The following is a 16,537-nucleotide window of genomic DNA, read 5'->3' on the forward strand; positions in this document are numbered from 1 at the left end:
AACATTTCTGGGACAGGGAGAAAATTTGATGCCCCACTAATTATGTCCACTATTCACCAAAAAGATAACAAAAAGAACTTTAGCCATTCTTTCCTGGTTCTTTTGTAGTACTTCAATACCCAAAAGCCTAGGAAACATTTTGTAAATATTGTAAGTAAACTATCATATTTCTAAGAGAAATGTGGCTTTTTGCTAATGACAAAGTAATTCATGCATATAGTAGAAACTGAAAATACACGAAAGTTCAGAGACAGAAAAAAATTATTTATAAGTCCATCATTGTCAGTAATCTGTTACACTGTCATGTATTTTTTCTTTCCATGAAAATTGTTTTAACATGGTTGAGATCCTAAGAGAAACTTTTTGTTAGTTTGTTTAAGCAATATTTAATATCAGTATCATTATAAACACCATTAAACATTGCATAATAATAAAGGAGAAAATGAGAGGGAAAATGAAATGATTAGACATACATCTTTATAAATATGCAGAAACATCTTTGGAAAACCATGTATTCAAAAGCATATATGTGAATATATTTTAAAACAAGTGGGATATACTGTACCCCATTTGAAGCTTGCTTTTTTTTTTTTTTTTTTTTGCATTTAGCAATATGCTTTTCCACCTCACCACTTTTACTACCTCTATAGGATTTCATTATGTGTATGTAACATTTCTGAAGTCAGAGTGATGGAAGCCAGTCTCAGAGAAGTACCTAAGTCAGGAAAATATAGTTCACCAACCAAAAATATTTCAAAATAACTTAAGTCTCAAGCCACATTTCTGGTATATATGAAGGGTTTGTATGGTTCCAGTGATACTGAAAAAATTCGCCTTTTTTCTTCCATATGCCTCCTCACATTCCTAAGCCTGTCTGGATTCCACAAAGCTTTGTATCTTTCTGTGTTCTCTGCTTTACTCACGATACCGTATCATACATGTCTAAAAGCTATGGAACATTTACTTTAGGGAGGCAGATGGGAAAGTTGACCCAAGACAAAATTCTCTTTACCTAGCAGATGGAAGGGGAAGTCTAGAAATACTCATGTTAATAGTTTTGATCCATTACATAATTTATTTAATCAATATCCTTTTGGACTCTTGGTGTGTCACTTTGGTTACTGAAAACAATAATGCAGTGAACATCCTGTGCCTAAATCCTTGCAATCGTATGCATATGTTGGAAAAACATATTGTTGGCTCAACGGAAATGTGCATTTTAATTTTCAGTCTTGCTAAACTGCGCTCCAAAGAGATTGCAATTTATTCCTTTGCTAACGACATATAGAAGTGCCTGATTCCCACCTCCTTGGCAACAGTTATCTTTCCCATTCTGATAGGTGAAAAATGGCATCTGTGATTTTACTTATTTCTTATTTTTAAAAATCGTGATGCTTTAATTTGTATTTTATTAATTATAGGAGAGATTATAATTATAAGAGAGATTAATTATAAGTGAGATTAAGAATCTTCATACATTTATAAATGATTTTGTTTTTTTCCTGTGTTTTTTATTTTGTATTATTTTCTTTTTCATATGGACTCGTAAAGCTGTCCATTTATTAAGAAAATTAACCTATTTGTCTAGCATATATGTTGCAGATACTTTACTAATTTATGAGTTTGTGGGATTATAAAAAATTATTCCATATTTTCCCCCAAAGTTTAATGATTCCATGGAAATCATGATCTGGAATTATTTTGCTGTAAGGAGTGATATAAGGATACAGTTCCCTTCCTTCCCACAAAGCCGAGATAATCATAGGGACACCTGCTCTTGTGAAAGTTATTGGTTTTTTGGGTTGCCCAATCTAATGACCACCCCTTTCCTGTCATCACACTTGACCTCTTAGTGTATTTCAACACAGATGACCACACTGTCCTCCATAAAACATGTTCTTTAACCTTCTCATCAGTTACCTCATTGACTAAGCATTGACTATACCTCATCTTCTAGACTAGGGATGTGCTTTGAGTAGTATATTCGTGTTAATAAAATTTTATTACAAGAAAATACCTTTGAATCCTTCTAATATAGAAGCATTTTTTTTCCCTGCTGACTTAAAAACTTCAAAGCAGGCCGTGATATAAGTGGGCAAAGAAAAAAGAATGCCTAGCTACGGCACAGATTTTGAGCTTGCCTGATCTACTTTGAAGGCTGAAGTTCAATAACAGGAAATGAAGACAGAGCTGGGTCTTTGGGGTAGTAGGATGCAACTGACTTCAACTGGTGGTATCTGAGCCCATTGCTAATGGACCCAGGCCTTCTTCGCTTACTTTTTTTTTTTTTTTTTTTTTACTTTTTCCCCTGGATTAGCTTAGGCTGCCATAACAAAATACCTTAGACTGGGTGGGTTAAACAACAGGAATTTATATCTTATGGCTCTGAAGACTGAGAAGTAGATCAAGGTGCTGACCAGTTAGGTTTCTGGTGGGGACCCAGTTCCTCGCTTCTAGACAGCTGCTTTCTTTTTCTTTCTTTCTTTCTTTCTTTCTTTCTTTCTTTCTTTCTTTCTTTCTTTCTTTCTTTCTTAGTTTATTTATTTTGAGAGAGAGAGAGAGCGAGAGAGAGAGAGAGAGAGCTCACATGCCAGCCGGGGAAAGGCAGAGAGAGAGGAAGGGAGAGAGAGAATCCCAAGCAGGCTCTGTGCTGTCAGCTTGGAGCCCCACTCTGGACTCAGTCCCACCAACCATGAGATCATGACCTGAGCAGACACCAAGAGTTGGATACTTAATTGACTGAGCCACCCAGGCGCTCATAGACAGCTGCCTTCTGAGTGAGTGCTCACAGAGGTCTTTCCTAGGTACATGTGTGTGGAGAGAGAGAAATCTCTTCCTCTTTGTATAAAGGCAATAGCCCTCTTGGATTAAGGCCACACCCTTATGAGCACATTTAGCCTAATAATTACCTTCTAAAAGCCCTATCTCTAACTATGTTTACATTGGGGGTTAAGACTTCAATGTGGGAATCTGGGGTCACCATTCAGTCCATAGTACCCCTCCTTTTGCTCAGGGCTGCATTATGACTTTTGTGGGCCCTAAGCACCTTTGTTTTTGGGTACCCCTTCCTCCTTCCAAAACAACCATTTAAAGTTACATTTTACAACTGCCTTGGTATAAAGACAAATATAATACAAGCTGGCTTCATGATTACATATTCATTATGATTGCATTCTTATTTTTCTTCTAGTTAAAAGAAATATAAATTAAAACATTTGTGTGTGAACTTAAAAGTATACAGAGGCCCTAGGCACTGTTTACTGTGCCTGATGGAGAAGCTGGTCCCGTGTTTGCTACTAATGTTATAGAATGCCCTGTAGCATTCACAGACATTGTAAGTTTTACTGATGGATTGCAGAAAAGAAAAGAAAAGAAAAGAAAAGAAAAGAAAAGAAAAGAAAAGAAAAGAAAAGGAAAGGAAAGGAAAGGAAAGGAAAGGAAAGGAAAGAAAAGAAAAGAAAAGAAAAGAAAAGAAAAGAAAAGAAAAGAAAAGAAAAGAAAAAAACGTCCAGGACCAGCAGCTAGAGCTGGCCCTAAAAGAAGCACCTGTAGATAGTAAGAGGTCACCTAGCTGAACACAGGGAGAGGGAGCCGATGACCTCCTCATACCCCTCTCCTGTCAGGCTATGCTTTGCCATATTCTACTGATTATACAGACCAGTCCTGATACAGTGCAGGAAAACTACATAAGCACAAGAATACTAGAAGGGAAGCATAGGAGGCCTTCTTGGGGGCTAGTTACCCCAGGTCTGTGTAGCCACCACCCAGAGGAAGGCTACAGAACATTTTTAGCACGGCGGAGGCTTTCTTAGGCTGCTTCCCAGTCAATATCATCACCCTTCTCCAACCAAGAGGTAGCCACAATTCTGACTTCTGTCACCATGAATTGGTTTTGCCTGTTCTTAAACTTCAAGTAAATGGAATCATACTCTGCCTGGCTTCTTTCACTCAACATTGTCAGTTGTGTGGGTATGAGACTCATCCACGTTGTTCAGAGCAGTAATTCATCCTTCTTATTGCTGAGTAGTATTCTATGGTATAAAAATACCATGCCAATATTTGGGTTATTTCCAGTTTAAGTTGTTATCAACGAACTTACTATGAACATTCTGGCACATGTCTTTTTGTTGGAAATATGCGCTCAGTTCTTTTGGATTCCGTAATAGACTTTTAAAACCCCATACTTAAGCAAGCTGAATTTTACAGACATCCTCATTTAAAAGAGCTGACAGCTATAACTCATGACTTTGGTGCCAGAGGTTTTAACTGACTCATAAATGGCGCATTGTTGGTCAGACTTATGGTAAAACATTCTCTCTAGTAAGGACACTTGAGTCGGTGATCAATCTAGCCCTGGGTTGTGACTTCCATGCAGAGAAGATGCTACCAAATGGGGATAACTTGAAATTTGTCTGTCAGTGTCTCACAGTGGCATTCCCTGCTCTGTAGGATTCAGTCACATGACACAGTTAATTTCCTTTGCCTGGATGTTTGGGGTCTAATCTTTCCACAAATAGCAAGTCCAACTCCTATATGTTGGAGACTTCCTTTCTATGGCTTTTCTTAAAAGTTCAACTGTGGGAAGTGGGAGTTGTAGCAGCATTTCCCTTGTGAAAAATCAGGGGGTGAGGGGCTCCTGGGTGACTCAGTCAGTCAAGCCTCTGACTCTTGATTTCAGCTCAGGTCATGATCTCATGTTTCATGGGACCAAGCCCTGACTTGGGCTCTGTGCTGACAGCATGGAGTCTGCTTGGGATTCTCTCACCCTCTCTCTCTTTCTCTGTCCCTCTCGTGCTCATGCTTTCTCTCTCTCTCTCTCTCTCAAAATAAATAAACACTAAAATAAACATAAAAATAAGAGGGTGAATTCCTAGTGAAGGGAGGACAGAAGACAACAGAGAGAGAAGGAGGAAGTCTTTCTGTTGACAGAGACAAAGCTGACAGGGCATGTAAGATCCGAAGATCTTTAATTAGCCTCCTTCAACTGGTAAAACATGACTTCACTTGTATTTTATTTATTTTTATGTTTAATTTTTATTTTTGAGGGAGACAGAAAGACAGAGAGAAAGGGGGACAGAGGATCTGAAGCAGGCTCTGTGCTGACAGCAGAGAAGCCCAGTGTGGGGCTCGAACTCATGAACCACAAGATCATGACCTAAGCTGAAGTCAGACCCTTAACAGACTAAGCCACCCAGGCACTCTAACTTCACCTGTATTTTAAAATCATCTTTAAAGTATTGCTAACAATAAAAGTGAGGGCACCAGGAAAAGATTCTAAGGCTTTCCAGACCTACTAATGCATCAAGAACGTAACAGAGGGCTAAGTACAGTTGGAGAGCCTGGAGAAACCACCTCTGTTTGTTTGGGTTTATCTCACTGTGTTTGGTATGTTAAGCAGATTGAGGACACAAGCTGGGCCCTCAGCCAGCAGCATGTGAAATAAATTATTCTAATTTTTTTCTACAGAGCACATAGCTTGCTTTTCTTTTTATTTGTTTTTCTCCATAATTTGAAACACAGGTAAGTACAGGCTTGAGCTGACATTGGACAATGGCATGCAAAATCCTAACATGGTTGGCTCTGGTCACAGTGGGGCCTCCACGTGGTTCTATGCGCTGATTTTTTAGCATCTGGTCCCAGTGAAATAACACTCACTAAACCAACTGACCAGCAGAGATAAAACGTAGTTTTATCAGGAAGTAGTTTTATCAGTTTTACCAGGAAGGTAGTAAAACATTAACTCACAGGCCCATCGATTCTGCACCACACAGATCTCGAATGTCTATTGTGTGGCCCAATGGCAGGCACACCTCATTTTACTGTGCTTTGCTTTATTATGCTTTACAGAGACTGCTTTTTTTTTTTTTTTTTTTTTTTTTTTTTTTTTTTACAAATTGAAGGTCTGTGGCAACCTTCTGTCAAGCAAGTGTGTGGCCTGCTTTTTCCAACAGCATTTGTTTACTTTGTGTCTCTGTGTCACAGTTTGGTAATGCTTGCAATACTTCAAACTTTTTCATTATTCTTCTATTGGTTACGGTGGTCTGTGATCAGTGATCTTTGATGCTGCTGTTGTAGTTGTTCTGGGGCACCAAGAACTGCTCCCTTATGAGACAGTGCACTTAACTGATAGATGTCGTGTGTATTCTGACTGCTCCCCCCACCGGCCATTCCCCCCGGCCCGCTCCCTCTCCTCAGGCCTTCCCGTTCCCTGAGACACAACGATATTGAAATTAGGCCAGTTAATAATCCTATGGTGGTCTCTAAGTGTTCAAGTGAAAGGAAGAGTCACAGGTCTCTCACATTACGTCAAAAGCGAGAAATAGTAAAGCTTAGTGAGAAAGGCATATTAAAAACGGAGATAGGCTCTTGGGCCAGTTAGCCAAGTTGTGAATGCAAAGGAAAAGTTCTTGAAGGATATTAAAAGTGCCACTTCAATAAACACACAAATGATAAGAAAGCGTACCAGCCTTACTGCTGCTATGGAAAAAGTTTAAGTGGTCTGGGTAGAGGCTCCAACCAGCCACAACATTCCCTTAGACCCAAAGCCTAATCCAGAGCAAGGTCCTAACTCTCTTCAATTCTGTCAAGGCTGAGAGAGGAGGAGGCTGCAGAAGAAACGTCTGAAGCGAGCAGAGGGTGGTTCCTGAGGTTTAAGGAAAGGTGCCTCTCCATAACATCAGTGTGCAAGGGGAAGCAGCAAGTGCTGATGTAGAAGCCGCCGCAAGTTACCCAGGAGATCTAGCTAGGTCATTACTGAGGGTGGCTACACTAAACAACAGATTTTCAATGTAGATGAAACAGCCTTCTATTGGAAGAAGATGCCAGCTAGGGCATTCACAGCTACGGAGGTGAAATGAATGTCTGGCTTCAAAGCTTCAAAGGACAGGCTGACTCTCTTGTTAAGGGCTACCGCAGCTGGTGACTTTAAGTCGGAGCAGTGCTCATTTACCATTCTGAAAATCCTAGGACCCTGAAGAATGATGCTAAATCTACAAATGGAACGGCCAAGCCTGGATGACACCACATCTGTTTACAACATAGTTTACTGTGTGTTTAAAGCCCATTGATGAGACCTACTGTTCAGAAGAAAAAGATTCCTTTCAAAATATTACTGTTCATTGACAATGCACCTGGTCACTCAAGAACTCTGATGGACTATGAGATTGTCACTGGCGTAACCCTCGGACTCCCCGAACTCAGGAAACTCCTAGAAACTTCTATCAATTTCATCTTTTAGAAACTAACAAATTGCTGGAACAGGAAAAGAAACATTTAAGTAGATCCCAGGACTATGCCTGCTCAGATGAATCAGAAGGTGCCCTACTAAGCTACCTCAGCTTGTCATTCTTATCATAATGTTAAAATCTCCTCTGAATATTCACCCCGAGCCCTCACAAAAGGAAACTGCTCACCCTTGTTTGAGGAGTCATTCCACATGATCTCCTTATTTGTACAAATAAAAAGGACTTTGTGAGGGAACACCACCTAGTGTAGTCTGTCCATAACTCATCAAGGAGTGGACCCACATTGGTTAGGTAACAAGATCAATGTTTTTTTCATGACTGCTAACACAGTATCTATTCTGCAGCCTGTGGATCAAGAAGTAATTTGGGGGCACCTGGGTGGCTCAGTTGGTGAAGCATCTGACTTCGGCTCAGGTCATGATCTCATGGGTCATGGGTTTGAGCCCCATGTTGGGCTCAGTGCTGACAGCTCAGAGCCTGGAGCCTGCTTTGATTCTGTGTCTTCCTCTCTGCTCCTCTCCCTCTTGTGCTCTGTCTCTCTCTGTCAAAAATAAAATAAAAATTAAAAAAAAAAAAAGCGATTTTGACTTTTACTTATTACTTAAGAAATACATTTCATAAGGCTATAGCTGCCATAGCTGGTGATTCCCTCTGATGGATCTAGGCAAAGTAAATTGAAAACCTTCTGGAAAGGATTCACCATTCTAGATGCCATTAAGAACATTTGTGACTCATGGGAAGAGGTCACAATATCAACATTAATAGGCATCTGGAAGAAGTTGATTCCAACACTCATGGATGACTTTGAGGGGTTCCAGACTTCAGTGGAGGAAGTCACTGCAGATGTGGTAGAAATAGCAAGCAAACTAGAATTAGGTGTGGAGCCTGAAGATGTGACTGAACTGCTGAAGTCTCATGATAACACCTGAACAGATGAGCTGTTGCTTCTGATGGGTGAGCAAAGAAAGTGGTTTCACGGGATGGAAACTATTCATGGTGAAGATGCTGTGAAGACTGTTGAAATGACAACAAAGGATTTAGAATATTCCATAAACTTAGTTGAGAAAGCAGTAGAAGGGTTTGAGAGGATTGACTCCAATTTTGAAAGAAGTTCTGTTGGTAAAATGCTAATAAACAGCATTCATGCTACAGAGAAATAGTTCATGAAGGGAAGAGTCCATGGATGCCTGCTCTCCTTGCCTCCCTTGACTTTCTCCTCCCTTGATCTGTGTTTCACTCCCCACTATTGTCCGTTTTATCTTCTTTGCAGACTTCACTTTTTCCCTCCAAATTCCTTCTCAGTTTTTTTCCCCTCTCCCCAGAGTCTTCCTGGGGATCTCATTCATCCCATGACTTTGACAATCACTTCTACTTACATGATGGCTAAATCAGTAGTAAGTCTTGTCCTAAACCTTAAGCTGCTGTTTCCAACTATCTCCTGGAATCTATTTCACACATTCTTCAAACTGAACCTGTCTAAATGCTCTATCGCCACTTCAACTCTGCTGTTGTTCTTCCCTGTTTGCTAACATAGAACTGTCACCATCCACTATGTAAACCTTGGATACAGAAAAGAATTAACAGAAAGTTAATTGGAAAGTTTTGCTTATGAGATTGGCCATTGGCTGGTATCTGGGGACTTAGCTCACAAATAGTTCCCTACACTGATCTAAAACTTGCCCTAAATGACAGTGGTTCACTGTGCTGAAACTGTTTGTACATGACAATGTGGTTTATTCTGAGTGCCTGTTTTCCTTCTGTAAGTCTGAAATTTTGGCAAATGTTAGGCAGAGGGTACTTAGGTGACCAGCTCCCAGTTAAAAGCCTGCATGAGTCTCTAATGAGCTTCCCCAGTAGACAACACTTGTCAACGTTGTCACATCTCATTGCAAGAGGATTTGAGCTTATCCTGTGCGAATCCACTGGAAGAGGATCCTTGGAAGCTTGCAGCTGGTTTCCTCTGTCTTCACTCCCTTTCTCTTCCCCTTTGCTGATTTTGTTATATATCCTTTCGCTGTAATCTCGGTCATGACTATGACCACATGATGAGCCCAGTGAGTCTTTCTAGCAAATCACCCAACCTGGGGGACGTCTTAGGGTCCCCCAACACATCTTAGCATAATTGTAACCCTCTTTTCCTCACTCTCTATGTTCAGTTAATCACCAATTATCATTAGCTCTACCTCTAAATTAAAAAAATTTTTTAATTAAAAATTTTTATTTTATTAAGTAATCTCTATACCCATGATGGGGCTTAAACTCACAACCCCAAGATCAAGAGTCTCATGCTCTACTGACTAAGCCAGCCAGGCACCCCTCTACCTCTAAATATTTTTAAAAATATATCTTGTGTTCACAACCCTCATTGCCTTGATGCTATAACCATGGCTCCATCTGGACCACCCTCCTTGCTTTCCTCTGGTAGAGAAAGCAAAACTCCCAGGCTGGAGAATAGCACCAAGCCAAAGCTATGCAGAGGTTCTCTCCCAAAGCCAGTTTCCTCAGCTGCAACAGGTGGATGATGATAATGCCTATTTCATAGAGTTGCTGTCAGGGGTAAATAAGAAAAATGCAGATAAACTTCGTGAGGTTATCTTGGTAAAGTCCTTAGCACATAACAATCCTTCAACAAATGTTAGCTGCTGTTTCCAATGCTAGTATTAATGATCTGCAGACTGCATCTGGTCACTACCTGGGAGGCTCAGCCAATTGTGGTACCAAAACCACTGTGTGAAATTAGGCCCTCAGTTTCCTACCCCTATAATCTGCAGCAGGCCCACCCCAAAATGCATCTCTGTGGGATTCCACGTAGTTGGCATTTGTGGGTGCCCTTGTCCTTTGATGAGGTGTCCTCCTGTGGGAGAATGATGAGACATAGCTTTCTTTTGGTTGCAGAGGGTGGGTGCAGCAGGGGAGGAAGCCAGAATGGTCATGGAGCTCTCCAGGTTCCTGATGTTACAGCTGCAAATATTTGGAGTTGTGCAAAACCATCAGTGATTTCAGATAAACGAGCCACTGCAAAGGACTAATGAGCCGGTAGCATCACGGGCTATAAAAATAGAAATTAAGACACACAGACACACACACACATATACACACAGAGATCAATATATGAAGTGATAGATGTGTTAATTAACTAGATGGTGGGAATCCTTCCACAATGTCTACGGATATCGAATCATCACAATGTACAATTAAAAGTTTCTATTTTCAGTATCTTCCGTGACTATCCCAGGAATTTTTGTCTGAATGAAAAACTGTATGGGATCATTACAAAAGTTCTCCACAGTTGAAATAATGAAATCGTAAAGCTTAAAGATCGACTCAGGATTTCAAATATCGATGTATTTATCAACAAACTGAGTCATTCACTCTAAAATTCCATGCTATTAAAAACCACATAGAAACAACTTCTGATAAAAAACAAACAAGAAAGAGCAGCAAAGGTAAGCTGGATAGTACATTAAGTTTATTTTGAATTATAACATGGAATATGTCACCAAACAAATGGAGGTAATGAACACTTTTGTGGCTCACTTAACAAATGATTTGCATAGGAATTGCTAGTTCTGTCTTAGGATGCAGAGCTCATTGAATTGTGAATTAGATGAACATAAAAGAAGAATCATCATCATCATCATCAAAAAAAAAAAAAATCTACCTGTGTGCAAAATAAATGCAATTTTACTTCAAATAACAGACTTTAGTTTTTGGTGCATGGTTAATACAATCATCTTCCCTGTTATGGATAATGTCATAATCTCATCCAGACCAAACCTGATCCTTCTTGGCTAGAGATCTCTTACCTATAGCAAGAGATTAAATATTGTTAAATATTTAATCCATTAAATATTGTTAAAGCTACTGGATTCATTCTTATAGCTCTAATGTTGATCAAGAACATTATCCACTTAAAACAATGTAACACATAGGCCAAGGACAACATATCTTAGTGAAAACATGAAGTTCATGATTTCATCCCATTTTGTCTTTTGGAACTTTGTTATCAGTACCCACAATACTGTTTTGATTTATGTCAGTGATCAGCAATCAGTTTTGGCCCAAGGGCTAACAAAAGGGGAAAAATACAAAGCATTTAAGGCCACACTATTTTCCTCTTCAAAATGAACATAGCTTTCTGAAATTCCCATGGGGGAAAGTGTGCATTTGTACTTAGTACTTTGCTAAATAAAAGAAAGTCAGTGAGGAAATTGGCACTGCTTTATAGTTACTAAAGGGTTTATATCTGGGTGTTTTAGCAATACAGACAGATCTTTCTAAATTTTTATCCCGAAATTAGATTGTTGAGTTGTTGCATAGCTAGTCAGGCTATAAGCATCCCTGGGGACTCTGTGGGTGACTCATTACAGCCTTTGTTTGTGACATTGGTTAAAATAAGCTGATTTCTGTTGATTGATTATTTTATCAATCATAACAAACCTTAAGAGAGTATCTTCTAATTTCAAAAATTATATTTGATCATTGACTGGCTTAAGGATAATGCTTTCAGGACCCCTGCAAGTTAAAAAAAACAGTGGGGATTACATTTTCTTCCACGTTAACATGTCTTTAACATCCAGAACATTGCCTGGAAACCAGAGCAGAAAATGAAAACTAAAGATGTATTTAAATACCAGAAATGCCATCAGTGTTTATTATGGTAAAGACGGTTTATTATGGAAAGACGGTTTAATTTTAGCGTGTGCAATTAGGCACTGACTGAGGCATTTAGACACCATTGATTATAAAGTGCACTGTACATAAATTTTGATTCCCCTCCAAGGAATAATTCAATAAAACTCAGGACTCTTTCTTGGAATCAATCAGCTCAAGAACATGCATAGATGAACACCTATTAAATACTAATAACAGTCTTTTATTACTTATACTCCTGCAATATAATAGAAACGTATTGTACTTGCATATATTACATTTCATCCAAGGACCTCAAAGTCATTGTGTCAAGCAATGTGGTGCTGGGAGCTCAGGATTGCACAGCATAGGAAGTCTACTTAGTTATGGCATGGGAAGCGGATTCCCAACGAGAGAACCAAAATAAAAGCTCAAAGAGACAAGCCTCAATTTCCCATGGCTTGTAATTTTCTGCGTTCCCCAAATTGCCACTTGCTTCCCACCATACCTCAATATTGATTCTTGGTAAAAATGATTTTTTACGTGTTTGGAATAAGACGAGGATCAACTCACAAATCAACAATTTGTCTTTTTTATAGTTCAACAGTTCACCTTTGAAAATCACACGGTGGAATGTCAGAAGTGGCTTTTTAATGTGAATTTACACTTCATTGATTCAGAATAAACGTGGCTACAACCTTTGGGGAGAAGAAAACATTTTACGCTGGCATGACATACATGTATGTGTAAAACATGAGGGAGCTGTATCTTTTTGCACACTGACATTTAATGCAAAAGTAAAAGTGCTTTGATTCACTGAAGATCAGACTTTCAGTATTTTAAAGGCTTTTGTCATCTTGCTTAAACCTTGTCAAGGGTTTAAGTCTTAGAGTTTAACTGAGAGACCCAACTTAGTGTAGTGTAAAACGAGTTTCTGTGGAATCCACGAATCTGCCAGGCCCCACAGCAGTGGGGGCGCAGGCCAGTGTGAGAAGCCCACATAAGTGAGGGCAAGGGGTCCCTGAGCCTTTCTGTTCTTGACTCAGGGCACAGAGCCCAGCTCTCCTTGGTCAGGGACCCAGGGAGGGCATTCTGAGCATTTCCTTTCTTAATGGAATTTCCAACACTATTTGAGAAGTGACTTCTTTTCGGACAATGTGATTACGGTTTCTATCTTTCAGTCAAATATGGAACTAAGTTAGCTCTTCCTGTGTCCTTCTTTACTTCGGAGGAGACGCAGGATACGTTCATTTTTGGTTAGTTCTGCCGGAAGTTCATTGGCCTAAAGAAGATAAGATAGGTATTAGTGAATTCCCACAGTTGGGATGGTTTTAGGGACTCCAAAGAGGGACTCCTGACCCAAACTTGCTCCTCTGCTGGTGAGCAACCTCACTGGACTCACTCTTGTTTTAAGGCATTAAAGGTCTCCTTTAAGCGTCTAAATATCGCCTGTTATTTTCTTACCTCATCGTTAGAGTTCTTTTTCTCTCTGAACCATATCCCTTAACACATTGTAATCTCCTGGCGGCCAGGGTCCACGTATTATTAATCACTATATCCTCACTTCTGGCATGATGCCTGGTGCATCTAGTATGTCCTCAGTAAATACTGGAAATGTTAAATTTGATACTTTACACTTAATTCATGTATTATGTGGAGCAGCCTGTCTGCTAGGGACCTGACACTCAGGACAGGTTATCTTTTGATGAGAAAACAGAGTTAGAAACATTCAGAGAGTAAGAGATGCCTGGTCAAGAGCAGCTTCAGTGTGTCCTTTCTTCTCATGCTGCTGAGACACATTGTCTAGGCATTTATTTCACGAGTGAGTCCTTACCAACTGCAGCTAATGTTATGGGCCAGCGGTTCTCAAACTTTTTGGGCTTAAGATCTTTTTACTCTCCTAAAAATTATTGAGGACCCCAATGAGCTTTTGTTTTTAACTTATTAGAAATGAAAATAAGAACATTTAAAAATATATTAATTCATTAAAAATCATAAATCCACTATAGGCTAACATAAATAACATTAATGAAAAACAACCAAATTTTCAAAAACAAAAAAGTTAGAAGAGTAGCATTGTTTAATAGATTTGTGTATTTCTTTAAAAATTTTTTTTAAATGTTCATTTATTTATTTTCTAATTTAATTTTTTAATGTTTATTTATTTGTGAAGGAGAGACAGACAGAGCGTGAGTGGAGGAGGGGCAGAGGGCAAGGGAGACACAGAATCCAAAGCAGGCTCCAGGCTCTGAGCTGTCAGCACAGAGCCTGACATGGGGCTCGAACCCATGAGCTGTGGGATCATGACCTGAGCCAAAGTCAGACACTTAACTGACTGAACCACCCAGTCGCCCTATAAAATGTTTATTTATTTTTGAGAGAGAGAGAGAGCACAAGCAGGGGAGGGGCAGAGAGAGAAGGAGACACAGAATTCGAAGCAGACTCCAGGCTCTGAGCTGTCAGCACAGAACCTGACGTGGGGCTCGAACTCATGAGCCATGTGATCACGACCTGAGCTGCAGTCTGACGCTTAACTGACTGAGCCACCCAGGCACCCCTAGATCTGCAACTTTCTTGAATGTGTAGCTTAATTGAAGACATTTGGATTTTCATATCTGTTTCTGCATCTAATGTATTGTGATACATTGTTTTGGTTAAAGCCCCTATGAAGAAAATTCAGCTTCACACAGATAGGCATTTGGAAAAGGGAGAAACATTTTAAAAGCCTTTTCAGATCATTGTAGATATTCTTCTTTGATGCCACACCAATACTAAACAGGTGGTAGTTTCTTAAAGGTAATTTCAGCATGGAATCTGAAACCATGTCAATGAACTTTTTACCTTAAAAATCCATAGATCTATCTATCTACAGGTAGGATGTTTCCCCATGCATGATTTGATACATCACACACTTTATCTGGAAAATATCCTTTCAATGAGTTATGCCGCTCTTCCAAATGTTGACACATTGCATCATACAATCTCAAAAGATCACATTCATTAATATCGGCACCGATTCATCAGGAGAGCCTGTAGGTGGATTGGGAAGCTGTCAGGCTCACACGGTGGACACAAGCTGTTCTTTGAAATAAAAATGGTGTTCCAAGAAAAAGCAACTGGCCCACTTGGTAATTCAAACAAACGCACGCGTGCTTTTCCTTGAGACAACTGTTGCACGTCAGGGTACAGAAGTGCTGTATGCGTACTTCCATTTTGTTACATAGAATGTTAAAAAGGTGTATAACGAGGGTCAAGATTTAATATAATTCAAATTGCTTAATGCTTCATCAAAGACATTCTTAAAACTGGGATTTTCGTCAAATAATTTACAAAATCTGTGAAATAATTTACAAAGTTTTGTAAAATCATTTGCCAGTATAGTTTATATTCCTGCTTTGATGTGTAAGGTGCCAGTTAACCTAATGCCAACATTACAGCAAATGTCAGCACAGTGGAAAAGGCAAATAACATCTCTGCTTTATTAAGAATATTGTTTTGATTTCTTAGATATCTTGAAAGAGCCTTGCAGACCCTCTGGGGTCCATGGACCATACTTTGAGAACTGTTGTTATAGATGAATCCCAAGGATATTCTTGGGATTTCAGGGGAGGTGGTTAAAGGGCAGAAAAGCACCCAGAATGGAGTAGAGGGCTTGGATTCACATGTTATTTGCCTCACACATTTTTTCCTCCCACAGCCATATCTGGAACCCCATCTACTTTATCTGGGACCCTAATCCCATGTGAAACTCCTGAAGTCCCTACCTTCTAGGTTGGGTCCTGCTCTTTGACCCCCAACTGCTAGCTGGGACCTCACTTGTCGGGAATTATGCGTGGAGTTCTTGGGAGTTCTGTTTGCCACAAATGGTCTGCTGAATAGTATGTCCTGTTGCTGCACCCCAGCCCACCACAAAAGACCCTTGATGCTGATGCTGGACTGAATTGGGCAGGAAATTACTATGCTATGTTACTATAGACCAGAGATCCCTCCAGAAGCTCAAATTCTACTGTTAGTTCCTGCAGAAACAGACATTGTACAGGCCTAACAGCCAGGCCTGCACAGAAATGCTCCTGGTAGACAGACATAAGCTCCATCCGGTCTCAGAGTATACTCAGGAGTAACTGAGCTGTGTTGCATGGGTTATTGGTCCTTGGTGAGCAGGTTGGCAGGTAGCCAGAGGATCCTCTATGGTCAGGAAGAAGAGAAGATCTAAGAGGCTGTACTTCTATCTATAAACTTGCTGAGTTACAGCTCCTGTGTGTGACTGTCTCCATGAATGTCCATAAACTTTACTATTAAAAAAGGCTCTATATCCTCAAAGTGTGTTGTCAAATTTTGGTCAATTGCAGTGCTGTCCCATATGTCATCTATATAGTTCTAAAAACCTGGTCTCATTCTCTCCAGGTTGGTTCCTACTGAATTCTCAGGTTGCTGAGATTGTGTGGACCATTATGATGCCTAGTGCTCCAGGCTATCCCCCAAAGGCCACCTTATTCATTATGGAGCAGGACCATAGGCCCATATTCATGATACCATAGCATCAAAACACTCTATTTCCCCACTGCTCCAGGAAGAGGATGTGTTCTGAGTCCTCAATCGGGAGTACTGGGAACATGGGGCCCCTGCACCCATGGGGACAGCTACAGTGTGGGGAGTGGCTG

At 40.0% G+C, this 16,537-nt stretch overlaps 1 protein-coding gene across 13 annotated transcripts in view; it reads right to left on the reverse strand.

The window, feature by feature from the left end:
* Window positions 1-10,696: 10,696 nt before the first annotated feature.
* Window positions 10,697-16,537, reverse strand: part of ANKRD29 (ankyrin repeat domain 29) — a 54,065-nt gene continuing 48,224 nt past the window's right edge. For all 13 annotated transcript variants that reach the window (XM_053206283.1, XM_053206286.1, XM_053206288.1 and 10 more), the window contains one exon: window positions 10,697-13,158. In XM_053206283.1, the coding sequence (XP_053062258.1) occupies window positions 13,075-13,158 (84 nt within the window). In that variant the 3' untranslated portion in view covers window positions 10,697-13,074. The remainder of the gene's footprint in view (window positions 13,159-16,537) is intronic.

Source organism: Acinonyx jubatus, chromosome D3, assembly GCF_027475565.1.
Source record: "Acinonyx jubatus isolate Ajub_Pintada_27869175 chromosome D3, VMU_Ajub_asm_v1.0, whole genome shotgun sequence".
Taxonomy (NCBI): domain Eukaryota; kingdom Metazoa; phylum Chordata; class Mammalia; order Carnivora; family Felidae; genus Acinonyx; species Acinonyx jubatus.